At 34.8% G+C, this 18,071-nt stretch overlaps 1 protein-coding gene across 2 annotated transcripts; it reads right to left on the reverse strand.

Annotated features, from left to right (window-relative positions):
- Nucleotides 1–1,126: 1,126 nt before the first annotated feature.
- Nucleotides 1,127–17,821, reverse strand: LOC149800127 (uncharacterized). Of its 2 annotated transcripts, XM_089959730.1 has the most exons (8): nt 17,700–17,821; nt 16,058–16,187; nt 14,599–14,765; nt 13,549–13,666; nt 6,010–6,137; nt 4,553–4,567; nt 2,871–2,917; nt 1,127–1,297 (listed from the first exon to the last, which is right to left on the reverse strand). In XM_089959730.1, exons 1-7 carry the CDS (start codon nt 17,812–17,814, stop codon nt 2,913–2,915), a joined length of 678 nt encoding a protein of 225 aa, XP_089815856.1. In that variant the 5' UTR covers nt 17,815–17,821; the 3' UTR covers nt 1,127–1,297; nt 2,871–2,912. The 2 variants fall into 2 exon arrangements, with proteins under 2 accessions (XP_089815856.1, XP_089815855.1); XM_089959729.1 differs by lacking the exon at nt 2,871–2,917.
- Between the last annotated feature and the right edge of the window lie 250 nt (nt 17,822–18,071).

Below are 18,071 nucleotides of genomic sequence, written 5' to 3' on the forward strand. Positions count from 1 at the left end.
CGTTTTACAGACAGATGACTAAAATTATGTATAGAAACGCTTAAAATATTGGGGTTTAACACCTTGGGCCTCACCTCAGGTTCTATCCCGCAGACCTCTCTGTAATTGTTTAACCCCCCCCCCCCCCAATAACGATAAATCTACCATCCGTTTAAAAGCTTTCACACGTATAACCTTATTCTAGAGTACAGTGCTGATATAATACCATTCGCTTTCAAAAGAAATTTGTTGCGATTGGTTAAATGAGGATACAAGTCGGCACAGATCACATTTCAGTAATGAATTTTATTAAAGCAGTTTAATTCATCCAGTGAAAGATCACTGATAACTGATACATTGCTTTCTCGTAACTCCACGTCTGGATCTGTTTTCATTGTTACAGTATGAATGTCACAGCTTCTATATGCACGTGTTAGGTTTGAATCAGACCAGACAACAGGATGCACATCAACGGTATTCGCATACAATAGAGAGAAACTCGCTGTTAAAGCGGTAGACGGCTAGTCTTCCTAACTGTGTTGTAGTGTGTGCATTTCCAAGACATGGCAGATATCGATAGAGTTAATTAATTTGCTTGTTTGTACTGTGCTAGGCCCGTTATTTAATTTTGTTTTAGACATGTGCATAGTGCATTTATTTTCTTTGTCATCTTTGTGACCTGTATCCAAAACTTTATAAATCGTTGTTGTGGTTGGGATTCTTCTAATACGGGAAAACACAAGTTCTGAAGCGATGCATTTCATCGTGTTTCGTATTCATGCACGTAACTATTGTTTTGCATATTATAGTATGCCTGTGATTGAGGTAGCGATTTGGCCAACCAAACTATTGTCCCGGCTGCGGATTGTGTCTATCTGACGTTTGTCATCTTTTAAAAAGATGTTTACTTGAATTTAAGTTCAAGACCTGTCCTTGTTTGCAAATAGGTGAATTTTTTTTCATTTTAAATCGTCCACATTGGGCATTGTAGTGTGTCTTAGGAAAGTTAAGTTTGTATATATTCCAATTTTTTCAGTCTGTGGAATCATTTACTGTTATGTTCAGATATAATTCGAGATTAATCATGGTTAAAACATGGAAAAAAATCAGGACGTAGGATGGGAATAAGAGAGCAGGTAAGAGTATAAAGAGAAAAACTGTATTTATACTTCAACAAAATAATTTTTATTTAGCATTATTGTTACAAGTTAGCTAAGTAAATCCAGAGAGGATGGTAACTATATCCAAGCTGGTATTAGGATTCCGATGACCATTGCAATCAGCCTTGTCCTCATTACAGCATCGACGGCATTCTTAACTGTAAGAAAAATACATTGTGTAAATTAGCACAGAAGAATACGCTCGCGGTTTTAGTTTGCAAAACCCCAGTTGTTGGTGTTGATGAAGCGGGAATTCAAACAATAAAGTTGTGTGGCTTTATGTTAGTAAGAACCATGTAATATTAAGTGAATAAGGGGTATAAATATTTAGAAAGAAAACTATGAAAAAGAAAACTTGAATAAAAGTGTCCTTAAAAGGGATCGGGATGGATATAGATAATCCATGGTAACTTATCCCGAAAGAAATGTGTTGTGTCTTCAGCGTGATCGTGCATTATGCGAGGGTATTTTTAGTTCGCCTTTTTAAGTCAAGAACGTCTGCACGATTAATGATAAACATTACGTTCGAGAACCATCCTGGATCATATGAATAAAGTGTCATAAAAGAAAGCGTTTTACACTTCCGTACTGCGCACGCCTAGTGCCGTCTTTTGTTTCGAATAAGGAAGCCATTTTCTGCCGCCTTGACCGGAAGACAGACTGCATGATTATCAGCGAACACGTCAATTTACCTCAATACCACTTGCAAAACGGGCTTTATCTATACTAACACTTCTTTTGGGTAATATCGCTCATTTTTCCGGTAGTGTACATGACTCCTACTTTGATATATAATTTGTAGATTGATGTAAATATTCACGTCATTTTCACTAAAAACTCGTCGATTCTGGTTTCTCCGCCAGAAACAAAGGTGCTTACCTCCCATTTCAGATACACTCATGTCACTCCGTCCTTTAAAATCATATCGGAATTTTAAAAAAAATGCTAAACATACCAGTGGTTTTGTGTGTGTGTGTGTGTGTGTGTGTTGTGTTTTCTTTAAACATCTTATTATCAAGCAGCTTGACCATCTTGGTACCAATGTATATCCACCCATTAATACAATGGGTTTTTATTTATTTTTGCACTATGCAAAGCCTTTTCCACTACTCAATGGCATCCCTAGTCTTTGCATTGATTATTTTATTTTATATGTTCTTAAAATGTTTCAACATTTGAAAATGCATGTCATCAGTCTTCTTCCAACAGTTTTGTTTTTAACGAGGCATATGTGGAGACTGTGCATCAGTCAAAGCGAAAACTAAATCTTAACTTACAAATATAAAGCAGACTTTTCCGGAAACGTTTCCCCTGTTGGGTATTATCCTGCACGTCAGTGGGTTTCAAAATTGTATTGGTTGACTTTATAGACTGAAAAGCTTTCAGAAAAAGTAATACTTGTTTACTCGTAACGTTTTGCAAGTGCACTGCCTCATCTTGAAAACTAGGACTTCGGTTCTGGCTTTTGTAATAAACACCTGCAAACTGATTTATTTACCTATGTTGAATGTTTGAAAAATGTCTTTGCAAATTTCGCAGCTGCAGTGTTTGCACTGTATCAAGGGTGTGAACTATTTAAACCATTTCTTAAAATTAAAATCTTTAGTGATATCCGTGTTGAGTGGAAGAATTCTTAAATGAGAGAGAACCGGCTTTATTTACTCCTATGTTGACGGCGATTTTCATTCTGGAATACCTTCAAGGAAATTAAAACCTAGTTTTTCTTTTTACCTTATGCAGCTGTACAGTAATCTGGACCGATTTATCTTTTCCTTAACCTGCAACGAAAGCATTATTACATATTTAGCCATTAACCCATTTAAGTATGTCGATATGTCTGCTTTTCTTTGTTATTTCTTGAAATTTTTGTACTATGATAAATTATTATTTTATGTGACTCCGTAAATGAGCGGATTTTCAAATATATGTCCGGCCTACTTCACCGCCGAGGAAATAGACAATTCTTTCTATTGATGCCGGAATTGATTATTAGTCACATGATTTACACACGTTGTTTATTTTGTTTATATATACTCCGTTTCCTTAAAAGCCAAATTTATCATCCTTGTTCGCTGAAGGTAATGTTAACATTGACGTCTCACCGGTTTAACCACGGTCGAACTTGTTTGTTATTTTATTGCTCGCTAATAGATCGATAACTTACTTCGACAATTAAAGATCGTTATTGGGAAAGATAAATTCCATGTAAGTATCCTAATTTTTGCATCGGACAATACAGAAATATCTATTTTAGAGACCATTTCCCCCATATCCTTCTTGCCAGACTTGAAGGTAAAAATTGGAATTGTCGCCCACTGTGCTGGCCATGGTCGTCGACATGTTTGGAACGTGAAACTTTAATTGCAGTTCGTATGCTAAAATTCTGAAAATAATCAATCTTGTTCAATGATATCTAGTGCAATCAGAAAAAAATTCGAAAATCCTATAACTTTCATTTTAGTTTAATTTAAATGCGTTGAGGAGTTTAGTCCTTAACCTTGACGTCGAACTCCTTGTTCGATATTGGGATAACGAATGACTCGGACTGATTATTTGTGGATGCCAGAATTCATGTTACATGTTGACAAAATGACTGACATAACTATTGCCGACATATAACTGTGTTTTGCTACAACAGTGCCTGAAGTTTACATTTTAATTTTAATATTTACCGGATCCCCAGAATGAAAAAGAAGCTCTGCTACATCATGAGCGCTAACATTTATATCAAAATGTTGAAACAGAGCCTCACAAATAAAGTAATAAGCTTTATCATAAGCAACAGAAGCAGCTACTTTTCCATTTTTATAAATTTAATTTTTGCTGAAACAAGGTTAGGAATAACTTTTCACAATTCTATATACAATTTGCAACATGCAGCACTTTGTACCTATCTCTAATCTCATACACATATATTTATGGTTGCCCGCATATAGGGGTAAGGGGGTACCTACCCACCCACCCCCCACCCCCGATTGCACCATTAAACATGCATTGGCCTACATTCTTAAAACTAAAAGCTGACCACTACAGGTACACATCTCAACGAACTCCCTTAAACTACTTATGCGTTTGCCCTTGTATATATCTAGAAAACTTGTGTTTCATAAACAAAACAAATGCGACTATCGCATTTCATGGAATCAACATTTAATTTACAGAAGTGTTACAAGTATTTCCCGCCTTCTACTATTGATTATAAACGTTAAAAAATAGAAATTTGAAATGCGCATTATTTGCAAGAAGCGTTCAATTCTGTATTCATTGTATTCAGCATTATATATGATAGAAATTACCTATCTCGTCATGAATAGTTTATAAATATTGAGACAATTCGGGAAACAATATAGTGATATAAGAGAGAGAGAGAGAGAGAGAGAGAGAGAGAGAGAGAGAGAGATATTTTAACATACCCTGGCGAGGAGCACCTGTAAAAAGTGAGAAGATATTATATTTAGGTTTCCTTGGAATAAAAATGCTTTAGAACGTCGAACGTGCATTAGAAATCACGATCGTAAAGTCTGCATTCTGCTATGGTCAGTGCTAACATTTTTGGGGTCCTGTTTGCCCGATTGTTCTAAGGTTCCTGGTGGCTGTGTGGTCTAAGGTCCCCTTAGTCCGAGTAGTCTAAGGACCCGGGTGCACTAGCCTCTACAGATGACACACATCTCAGCTCTGCCCGCTTGTGCTGGAGTCACTGCTTGTCTAACGTCGGTACGTGAGAAAGCTTGCTAGCAGCTGCCCGTGGATAGCTGGTTCTTCCCGTGGTTATACCGGCTTTTTCCTCCATCGATCGACCAATCGATCTAGAGATTATAAACTAAATACAAATACACAGCACTATCAAGAGTGAAAACAAGCTTAAACTATTAAGAGATATAAGAAACTGTATAATCTTAATATTTTATTTAAACATTTTAATGAAGATTCTTGTATAGCTAATGATGTAATCTGATGTAATTTGATGTAATTCGATGTAATTTTATGTAATTTAATGTAATTTGAATGAGCTATGAGTTGAATTTAATAATATATTAAATATAAAAGACATTTCAAAATAAAAAATAACAAGATGAAACAAATAAATACCAAACGATTTCTAATCTATTTACATCTTGAACAGTTTTTATTTGTTCCTAATAATATAAAAAAGTTGCCAAATGCACTTATTGCATTAAATTGTTTTTAAAGATTTTGGTATTTGTTATAGTTATATTAATACAATTCTAAAGTTTGATATGGTGTTTAAAAATTCAAGACGTGAAGACTGCGGCTTTTTCAATACGAAAAATGTCCAAATGGAAAAAGTGAAATTATATATATATATATATATATATATATATATATATATATATATATATATATATATATATATATATATATATATATATATATATATATATATATATATATATGTATGTATGTATGTATGTATGTATGTATGTATGTATGTATGTATGTATGTATGTATGTATGTAAACGCAGCACGCTAATTTCTTTCAAGTGCGTTGAAAATGGCTTTTTTATATAGAACATCGAAACCATGCGCTTTAAACTAAGAAGACTAGCAAAAAATAGCCATGCACAAATGATATTATCATTTGAAGCCGACACATTTTCTATTGAATAATTCTCTGAATTTGCTTAATAGCCCGTAATTACTACTATAACAATGACATTGAAAAACTTTAGGTTCTGACCCGACCGCAGAACGGTTGCTAGAAATAGGGTGATGAGTTTGGGAGTGTGGGTTGGAAATCGAGAGAGGAAGAGGAGGTTAGCGTGTATATAAGAAAAAAAAATCGTGGGGATTTGCCATGTGTATCAATTTGCATTGATCGTATTTATTTATTTATTTATTTATACTTACAATCCTTCGGCATTATTTTCAGGACAGCATCCAGAAAAGCCGGAGCTTCGTCCTTGGCTTCCGGACATTCCACATCAATAATGTTTAGAATGCAAGTTGCTGTCACATCTACGACGACGTTAATTATACTGTAAAAAAGTTTCTAATTAAAGACGTGTTCTTATTACATGTCATTTAGTGTAACTGTGTATTGTCTTACCGGCCCTCTCCTCTCTATCCCTCTCTCGCTGTGGGTGAACATACACACAACAATGGATAGCCCTTCCTCATACAAATATAGTGGTATAATTTAAATATACATACCAAGCGGCAGAAAAGCATACATAAGAAAGAAAAGGCAAGAATATAATACAAAACAAGAACAAAAAGAAAACACAAAACAAAAGCAAAACGAAAGAAACCCAACCAAAATAAGATGTACTCTTAAATAAAGGATAACGGTTCGAACAAAGTAATAAGGAATAACCAAAGCAAGTAATCAAGAGTTTTACCAAACGTCGTGAAGGATAGCCTTATTAAGGTTGCAACACATTGTTTTCCTCATCGTAGGACGGATTGCAGGGTATTGCGATAATGATAGAGAGCGTAAGAAGAAACTATATAATTTTTGTGGGGTAATACACTTTTAGATTCATTTTGAAACATCATTTTGGGAAGCAGTGGGAAATGATCTTCACTAAAAACATGGTTTCACCTTTTGCTGGGTTAAAGTGTACGAAACATTGATTTGACCAGTAATGTAAAGTTTCTAAGTCAGTATTGAGTGTATAATGTCTTGAAAATGATCATGGATTTGCTCAATTAAGAAATGTGTCTGTAATTGGTGCGATCATTTTCGCTATCTTTCTTGTATGTTATTAATACTACCGCTTGTTCCATAGATCATGAAATTTGTTGTCAATAAGTCAGCTGTTGAATAAGATACATAGAGGTCATATAATTGCTGTTACTGCACGTTTCAGAAGAGCGTAACTTATCTAATTAAAGACACGATTTTTATTTAGAGGCATTGTTCTTGCAAAAACTATTAAAAAACCTATAAAAAAACCTATAAAACTGTAAAAATTATTTCCTGTTAACTTGTTACAATACTTGTCCATTTACTAATTGTACGAAGTGGTACTTCCCGAAGAGTTACAACAGTGTCGTTGATTTTATAAACAGATGTGAAATACGTAAATACTCAGCCTTTTCTAAGTCTTAGAATTCAGTGTTTAACGTGACATCGTATTGGGTGAAAAATACTGTTGGAAATTAGAGGATAATATTTGCTCAATAAAGTGTCGTGTGAGCCGCCAAAAATGTTTTGAATTGGTTCTGATGGTGTCCCCATTTGCGTAACCTTTAAACAATTTCCTTTGCATTTATCTTGATTGTTTACTGTATCACGAAATTTCGTACATTTACACCTGTCTCTAGGGTTTTTGTTCTGATCGCATTCTTTCTCAGCGGATCCCTGGTTTTAGTGTTTCTTCGTAGGAAGCTATCAACACTAAGTTGTAATGGAAGGTCGAAAAATTACAAGCCTTGTTGGGATGTACATGACTGCCATATCTGCTAAGGTGGGTGTAAGTAAATTTATTGCATCGGTAATATAGAAGCATAGACGAAAAATTTACTTTTTTGTAACCTTAATATATGAAACGAGTAATTGTTAATTTTGAAAATGAAAGGGACAAGTGTCAGCAGGAAAACGTATATATATATATATATATATATATATATATATATATATATATATATATATATATATATTTATAGAGAGAGAGAGAGAGAGAGTGACAGACAGACAGAGACAGAGAGAGCATTAGTTTACCAAACGATGTGCAGATATAAGCAGAAATGAATAAACATGCTTATTGTATCAATACGCGTGTCATTTTGGATAGGATTGAAGTACTAGATTCACGCTGTGTTCCAATACGGACTTATATTCAAGTTGTTTTACAATACTGATCTGAATTCACGCTGTGTTGCAATACGGACCTATATTCAAGTTGTTTTACAATACATATCTGGAATCACGTTGTGTTCCAATACGGACCTATACTCAAGTTGTTTTTCAGTACTGATCTGGATTCACGCTGTGTTCCAATACGGACCTATATTCAGGTTGTTTTTCAATACATATTTTCACGCTGTGTTCCAATACGGACCTATATTCAAGCTGTTTTTCAATACATATCTGGATTCACGCTGTGTTCCAATACGGACCTATATTCAAGTTGTTTTACAATACATATCTGGATTCACGTTGTGTTCCAATACGGACCTATATTCAAGCTGTTTTTCAATACATATCTGGATTCACGCTGTGTTCCAATACGGACCTATATTCAAGTTGTTTTACAATACATATCTGGATTCACGTTGTGTTCCAATACGGACCTATATTCAGGTTGTTTTTCAATACATATCTGGATTCACGCTGTGTTCCAATACGGACCTATATTCAAGTTGTTTTACAATACATATCTGGATTCACGTTGTGTTCCAATACGGACCTATATTCAGGTTGTTTTTCAATACATATCTGGATTCACGCTGTGTTCCAATACGGACCTATATTCAGGTTGTTTTACAATACATATCTGGATTCACGTTGTGTTCCAATACGGACCTATATTCAGGTTGTTTTTCAATACATATCTGGATTCACGCTGTGTTCCAATACGGACCTATATTCAGGTTGTTTTTCAATACATATCTGGATTCACGCTGTGTTCCAATACGGACCTATATTCAAGTTGTTTTACAATACATATCTGGAATCACGTTGTGTTCCAATACGGACCTATATTCAGGTTGTTTTTCAGTACTGATCTGGATTCACGTTGTGTTCCAATACGGACCTATATTCAGGTTGTTTTTCAATACATATCTGGATTCACGCTGTGTTCCAATACGGACCTATATTCAGGTTGTTTTTCAATACATATTTTCACGCTGTGTTCCAATACGGACCTATATTCAAGCTGTTTTTCAATACATATCTGGATTCACGCTGTGTTCCAATACGGACCTATATTCAAGTTGTTTTACAATACATATCTGGATTCACGTTGTGTTCCAATACGGACCTATATTCAAGCTGTTTTTCAATACATATCTGGATTCACGCTGTGTTCCAATACGGACCTATATTCAAGTTGTTTTACAATACATATCTGGATTAACGTTGTGTTCCAATACGGACCTATATTCAGGTTGTTTTTCAATACATATCTGGATTCACGCTGTGTTCCAATACGGACCTATATTCAAGCTGTTTTTCAATACATATCTGGATTCACGCTGTGTTCCAATACGGACCTATATTCAAGTTGTTTTACAATACATATCTGGATTCACGTTGTGTTCCAATACGGACCTATATTCAGGTTGTTTTTCAATACATATCTGGATTCACGCTGTGTTCCAATACGGACCTATATTCAAGCTGTTTTTCAATACATATCTGGATTCACGCTGTATTCCAATACGGACCTATATTCAAGTTGTTTTACAATACATATCTGGATTCACGTTGTGTTCCAATACGGACCTATATTCAGGTTGTTTTTCAGTACTGATCTGGATTCAAGCTGTGCTTCAATACGGATTTAGATTTTTTAAAGACTTTGAAAAGGCAATGTCTGCAATTTTCGAGCGTAAAAAAAAATATTTGCAGAAGATTATTGCTCTCTAAAAGTTGCGACCTTTCCCCTGTTTTGAATCAATAAAAATGAACTGTAAAAAATTATAAGCTTAATGTATCTATATTTGAAGTTCCTATTCACTCTGCCTTCAAATACCACATGCATATCGGGCAATAGATTTCAAATCAGCCTATCAGGACTTAACGTCGTAATTAATTCTTACTGACAGTAGTACATATATTACGTTATGGTAATTACAAATATGTAGGCTTATTTAATCAAATGCAAATAAAACAATTCCTTTGTGGGTAGTTTCTGATCCCTCCCCATAATGCCAAATCATTAACATTTATATTTAAAGCCAGAATTGACCCGTTACAATTACAGCTGTCGAGTTGACACTACTCGCCCAGAATATCCATTGGAACATCCTCGACCTTTTCCATCAAGTGGAGAAAGAATTTTCGGATGTAATTCGCCATGGAGGACTATAGTCAGAACAAATTTGTAACTTTGTACCAAGTACGGCAGGAGACAAAGTCCCTATTGATGCATTTTCGGCCTTTTTTTCGCAACATAGACGAGTCACCAAACCCATAAAAATATGTGTATTTCTACAACTACTTCCGGGGTTATTTCTTGACTTCACAGACATGGCAAAAGGATGTATCGATTGCCATAACATCCATTTGCAATGACAGCATCCATGTCACTCCCAAGTATCAAGCCTAAAATATATGCCGTTGGCTACCATTCGGATCACACGTGCCTTATACAAAACAAGGACTGATCGAAAAGTTGCGAATGTATCCAACTATTTTCGGCGAACATAATGTATGATTTTCTTTCTTTAAGTTATTGAAACTTCAAAAGTTCAAGTGTGTTTCAAAACCAATCACTTATATATAAACATTTTGGGGATTGCGGGCTACATCCAGAGTTTCCTTACCTCTGAAACTGAAGAGCTTGACAACGTGCAAAACTACCCATCTTCGAAAGTGCAGATGTGACAACTAAAGCTAAAGTGTTTCGCAAAAGTCAAGTTAACACATTAATAACGAAGAATTTTACTTTGCTTAATTACACTTAAGACATATCTTAGATTGACCTTAGCACTTCATGATAATAAACAAAGTATTGGGTAAAATATTTTGAACTATTATGTTGATCTTAATATATGTAAACGTCCCAGGAGTTAGTAGGCGTATCGATAATATCCAAAATTATATAGAAAATAAGCAGATAACAGACGTGCTTGCATAGCGGCAATTGTGCAGAATAAATGTTACTAAAAGGAAATATATATCCGGTGCATTCAATTTATTTTGTTTCGCACAAAGTAGCCGACGTGGTCCGAATCATCTTTTTGAATTGTCCGAATCATCAGTTTGAAGATTGAATACCATGGGGTTTAGTCTGCAACCCTGAGCTTCATTCCACTTCAACATCATTCTCATGGAACGAGGTAAAAGAAACTGTACTATACCTGTTGTTTCAAACTTGTTTTCCAACAACAACGTCTTATCACAGAAAATTACAGCAATGCTTTTGTAACTGCCGTTCACTATCGGTTTGGTCTAAAACCTTTTTGACGTCCAGGCCAAGTCCTCAACCAAAATCTATTTCCAATGGCTCATATGAAATCACCGAATTCGTTATGAGCTGTTAAGCTGCTTCACTGATGATATTCCTGACTGGTTCGGGCATTGTATCTGTTAATGAAAGTGTAATTGCCTTTGGTTCTACCCACAGTGTTCAAGTCAATAATGTCGTAGACGATCTCAAATTGATTATGCTACTCGCAATCACAGATTTTTCGACCAATCCGCAGTAACGTTTTTGAAGCTATCAATGACTCGGATTGCAATATATATATATATATATATATATATATATATATATATATATATATATATATATATATATATATATATATATGCAACAAGAAACCATCGATGTAAAGCAAGCAGGACCGTTCCCGAGCTCTCCTTCCCACTAATGACAGCCAGTCATTCAACTGTAGGGACCTTTATGGACCCACACATTGAGGCCAAACTATCAGGGTTACTTGAATCCATAAAAGCCTGGGGGAGGTGGCACCATCCCCTTCCCCAGGAACAACTAGCAGGCTGCGGTGCAGTCAGAAAAAAGTGGCACATGCACAATTGTGCGAACGCTACTATAATTAAACTCAACAACAACAAAGTATATGTAGTGATTGGCCGAGCACGCGAAGACAAGTCCTCAAGCAATTTTGTTGTTCCTGTTAATACTCTCTGGGTAATATCGCCAAGACCATTTGCGTGTTTCTTGCATCAACAACACTCAGCGGTATCAAAGTGTTTCAATGGAAAGCGCTTAAGAATTCATAATCAGTGTCGCTATATGTATCCTTGATGTCTTCAATGAGTTCGTGCATCAACTAATCGATACGCCTTCATTAACAACTTAAAGTCCGTTGATGCCCGCGCAACCTGGCTCCACTACTGTTTACAACCGACCCAGAGTTCATGGATCCATTGCTGATTCAGAGATACATATCTGAACCATTTGAAAGTCAAGGAACCTTTGGTTACCATCCCACGTTGCCGTCCACAGTTGTGACAACTGACACATTTTCCATATTTCGTTTGTTCCTACTCATATAGGGATATATATTCTTCTTCATCGGGAGACATAACCCTCTTTTACTGGCCTCAGATAATCAATCCTATAGACTTCTTGCAAGATCACATAGTGATTCCAGCATGGTATTATATATTGCTTAGAATAATTATGTTTTACAACAAATTCTTGTAATTCTTCCAACAGCTTCGATTTTTACAGGTTAACATATAGATTCCAATCCACTATATAAATACTCATCTAGGCCATTCGCTCTTGACACGTTTCCGGTGCGTATCCTTTGACATTTTACCCCTCAGTATAAATTCTTCTCAATTAGCGAGTTTTCTAGAGGCATATCCTAGAGGATTTGTAAAGATCTTTAGCTGTGCCTCTCAGAAAATGTTTGAATTTGTATGCCCAACTTTGATTTTTACGGGGTCGGTTGTTGTCACCAACACGCCTAAGTGTATCACCGTCTTGAATGAACAATTTTCGCACGCTTGGTCTGCAAAGGAATCTTGATATAGCTGAGAAATTGTTGCAAAACATATTGTAATAGAAGTCGAGTATGGAATCCATTGTTAAATTATAATGTGAAAAGCAGCTATCTAATTAATGTATCACTGGCGATCTTCGCTGTTGCCATTATATTCAATAATTGGTTCGATGTTATCACTGAATATTCACTAATCGTTTCAAATCTCCACTGGGTGGTCTACTAAAAAATAGCAGCTTCAGTTTTTCCTGTACAATATTATACAAAGATTTTTCACGCTTTTCTCATGAGCTTGATCAAGTTTAGATTGTTGTCGTTCCAAAATAATTCCTAAGTCGATTAATTTATTAAGAAGTTCCAGACAAATATTTGAAAAATCATGCATATATTTATTTAGAAATTTGTATGATGCATTTAAGCAAAACAGCAGTTTCAGTTTTTTCTGTGACTTTTGAAACACTCCATTGTTCGGGCAATGTGGTTCCAAAATTAGATACGCTCATATGCTTTCAAAATAAAATGCACATCAACCTGTGTGCTTTCTGCCATTATATGGATTCCCATGCACTAGCGTAAATAATGCACTTGCATGTGACTCGACGATAGCATAATTTTAAATCCTTCACAATATTACTACTAATGTACACTGTCACTTAAAAGACCAAACAACAGTATGAAACCCATTTAATTTATTTAAGAGACACTCCATTTAATGTGTAACCTACCAATAATTCACTGTCCTTCAGATGTCCCTTATACACGGTCTTCTATGCAATTGAAAAGAAAAAAGAAAATTACCTGCATGGTTCCTCCGACGGTTGGGTCCACAAGCAGGTCGACAGTGACTGTAGTAACTCCGACTTATTCTGCAAACTCACCAGCATGTTCCAAATGCATCCCATATGTGGTAACACATCTAATTCAAATATATATATATATATATATATATATATATATATATATATATATATATATATATATATATATATATATATATATATATATATATATATATATATATATATATATATATATATATATATATATATATATATATATATATATATCTGTGTGTGTGTGTATAAAGAACACAGTTCACTACATAGATCAATCATTGACGGCTTGCAATTACATTCAAACAAGTCCTGTAGGACAAGGGAATAATATTAGACCAAGGTTTGGTTCTTCCCGAGTGCGTAATTAAAATGTTTCATCTTAGTAAAAATGGTTTATGATCCTAATCCGTACTGAGAGGCTGTTGGACAACAGGTGTAGCTTTCAAAAAGAGACTATTAGAGATAAATTGTGGTTACCATTGAGGTCCTTACATAGCAGGTGTAACTACAAAGGGAGACTCTTAGAGATAAATTGTGGCTACCACTGATGTCCTTACATTGCTAGTGTGTCTACAAAGCAGAGACTCTTAGAAATCTAAGAACTAATTGCGCTTTAAGGGCTAATGACAATGATTTCCATGGGATGATGCCGTTATTTCGAGATACATGTGCATTTTTCATAGCAGATATTTATATATCCAATCATAAGAAAACGAAACATAATTAATGGACGAGATGCCAAACCAGTGTCATAGGCATTGTCGAAATGATAAATAGTTACAGGAACAAATTTTACCCAGGGCTGCATTAATCAGGGGAACACTTGGAATCGACTTAAAAGGGGTTACATACGGTAGGTAAACGATAATGCCTCACTGATACTTATACAATTATTCAAGTTAAATATGGATTTTACAAAATGTGATAATTTTCTTGTAAAGTGAAATTTAGGTTACAGACATCAGATATGTGGAATTAAGACTTAAAGTTGTTTTGGAGAAATCTAGGACACCCTGAAAAGCCTGGCAGACATCCGTCATATATTGCTGAGATACTTTTTTCAGCACTCGTCTCATGTATGGAACCGCCAAACCGCGCAATAACGGCTTATCCATATAAACTTCCAGGCAAGGTTCTAGTTTCGAGGCGTTTTTCACCAGATCCTGCTGTGTCTTGTCACTGAAAAGTTACCAGAAACAGTTCTTCATTTATTATTCCTCTTAAATAAGAATATTCATAAAACGTACACACGCACACAGAGGCACTGTGTGGAGGCAAGAGTTGATACACATGTAGACTGATACCAATAGATTGTATAAACATGCACATATCAAAGACGGACGTAAAGCCGAGAGATAGACTGACGCATATCCTGGTTACAGTATTTTAAAATGTTTATATCATAGAATGAAAGGCATTCTGATGGTAATTATCTACTATCCTACATTTTTGTTTTGTTTAAACAAAGTCGTTGTTTTAAGAACGAAGTAATTATGCATGTTACATGTATTTTCTTCATTTTCTTGGGTTTCACGAAAGTGTGCATCATTTTCAAATTATATTTGTTGTAAATATTGGAAACACGTAAGTGCGTACTGATCTCATTGGACAAATACATTGACCCCCTAGGGACATAATTTTTTATAACAAGCGATTGAAAAAATATCATTTTGCACCAAATATTATATCTGGATTATTTAATTCAACAATTACGTCAATGAAGGAAACAAGATTTCACTCCTTCACATCTGATTAATCAATTTGATTACTGAATAATTTTATTGATAGTCTATAGTACTGTAAACATATTACTACTTATTGATGCATAATTCTTTCACTATTATGTATGTATGTATGTATGTATGTATGTATGTATGTATGTATGTATGTATGTATGTATGTATGTATGTATGTATGCATGCATGCATGCATGCATGCATGCATGCATGCATGTATGTATGTATGTATGTATGCATGCATGCATGCATGCATGCATGCATGCATGTATGTATGTATGGCATGTATGTATGTATGTATGTATGGCATGTATGTATGTATGTATGTATGTATATATGGCATGTATGTATGTATGTATGTATGTATGTATGTATGTATGTATGTATGTATGTATGTATGGCATGTATGTATGTATGTATGTATGTATGTATGTATGTATGTATGTATGTATGTATGGCATGTATGTATGTATGTATGGCATGTATGTATGTATGGCATGTATGTATGTATGTATTTATGTATGTATGTATGGCATGTATGTATGTATGTATGTATGTATGTATGTATGTATGTATGGCATGTATGTATGTATGCATGGCATGTATGTATGTATGTATGTATGTATGTATGTATGTATGGCATGTATGTATGTATGTATGTATGTATGTATGTATGTATGTATGTATGTATGTATGTATGTACGTGTGCATGCCTTACACAAATTTATATCTAACCTGCATATAATAGAGTAAGCTTCAGTAAAGTTGTGGTACATATTATTTATGGGGAGAGAATTCAGTAGAGTTAGGACTTCATTTAAGGTCGCATTGTCACAGCTTCCCACCACACGCTGTACGCTCAACCCTGAAATGGAAAAAATTGGGAAAAATTCAATTATGCATTCCTATTCCTTTTAAAGAATGATGAAAATTGTGTCCTACATTGAACAAAAAAAAGGGTGGTAGGTAAGACACATTTTAGTAGCTAGGTCAGTGACAAAAAGAAAGGAGTATATCACCCACCCCAATATAATTTAATGGTACAGTTACAAATTTCGTTGAACACCTAAAGATTAGCAATTTTATGCTAAGGATTTGCAACTAAATCCAATATCCCTGACAGGGGCCCCCGGTTGCCAAGTTATATAAAGTGCTCTCCTTTATCGATAACTGCCATCTCACCTCTGTCCTCTTGTGTTCGAGTCTTTGGCTCGTCTAATGTGGGTATGTGAGAAATATTACCAGTTGATTCCCCTAGATTGTTGGTTCTTCCAGGGGTTTTCACAGGTTCGTCCTCTACCAATTATAGCGGCCGCTATATATAGCACATAGTGTACTCAAAAATGGCGTTAAACCCAAATCAATAGCGACAATATCTGTGACAGGATCAAAACTGGACCTTTGAATAAAAGAAGACGCTGATGTCAAATTTAGTCATGGTCAAGATTATCACCTTTTTAAATTCAAGTGTAAACTGTAAACTTCATCAGAGGTAAATAATGACATTAATTCTAAAGAGCAGATATAAGGAGTTTTGTAATTTAAATAAAATAAATCCAAAGAACTCTAGCGGTTGAAGGATCAGTAAATATTTAAAAAGTATGTTTTCTTTCTTTTTTTAACTTTGTAAAGTACCTATCCGATTCATGCATCCGTGCATTGAAAATGTTATGCAGTTTAGCATGAAATTTATTCGTATAACTAGAACACTTATACAGACAATCGCATATAGGGATATAAACACAAGAGAAAACACACACACACACACACACACACACACACACACACACATTTTGCAAAACGACCAGTAAAACAATGTCTTCATATGGCACAATAAAGACAAACACATAGAACACACTTAAACAATAAATATTTATATTTTGCCAAGAGAAGAAAAACTATCCAGAATAATGAAGACGCCCTAACAAAAGGAAAAAGCACAAAAGATCATGTCTAGAAAGGGATCTATTATCCCCGAATAAAGCAATCACGTTTTGATGCAATTATCAGCACATAGTTACGCACGTCAATGCCAGTAGATCGTGTTTCGTCAGGACTTTATTTTTCGTTTGTAGTTTTACATTCAGCATGTAATTACCAATAATAATAATAATACTAATAATACTACTAATAATAAAAACAATAATCTGTTGTTTCTAGATGAGAGCTATGCTGAGCAAACTTGGAAAAAATAGCGCACTGTGGGTTAAACTGACCATTTATGGACAAGAATATTTCGTTTAAACCTAATATACCTCGAGTAGACAAATATCCCTCTTTATGGCCAAGTTCAACGTCGGTCAATCTGTGATTTGACTCAGAATACTGCATTTCGAAAGATGAAAGGAAAAGAAAGAAAACAGATGAGCACACTTACCTAAAATCACACAAAGAAAAATGTTAAATGCCATCTTTTCCCTGTATGCTACACGTTCTAAATATGAGGAAGCGATTGCGAGGATACAGAATAAATAGCTAATAGGTACAATCATGTGTGAGTTTTCGAGGGGTGGATGTAGGGAAAGCTTTATATTAAAATAAAGTGCATAAAACAAATGTGTAACTTACAAAACTACCACTAACATCCGTACAGAATTTCACATCAATTTGTTCACAGTTAAAAAGTTAATGGTTAAAAAACGGCTTAAGGCACAATACACAGAAAAACTTTACGAATATTTTTCATCAATTTCAAAATTGTTTTTATCGTAAGTTGTATAAACAGTTATGATACACAATAAATATCGTT

The sequence above is a fragment of the Sinohyriopsis cumingii genome, chromosome 5 (genome assembly GCF_028554795.1).
Source record: "Sinohyriopsis cumingii isolate HCF-2022 chromosome 5, ASM2855479v2, whole genome shotgun sequence".
NCBI lineage: Eukaryota > Metazoa > Mollusca > Bivalvia > Unionida > Unionidae > Sinohyriopsis > Sinohyriopsis cumingii.

Coding starts and splice junctions, on each gene's coding strand:
- LOC149800127 (XM_089959729.1), bottom strand. CDS start 17,814: ATGATTGTACCTATTAGCTATTTATTCTGTATCCTCGCAATCGCTTCC. Junction 16,188..17,699: donor TTTTCTTTGTGTGATTTTAG/GTAAGTGTGCTC, acceptor TTTCCATTTCAG/GGTTGAGCGTACAGCGTGTG. Junction 13,667..14,598: donor TGTCTGCCAGGCTTTTCAGG/GTGTCCTAGATT, acceptor TATTTGAATTAG/ATGTGTTACCACATATGGGA.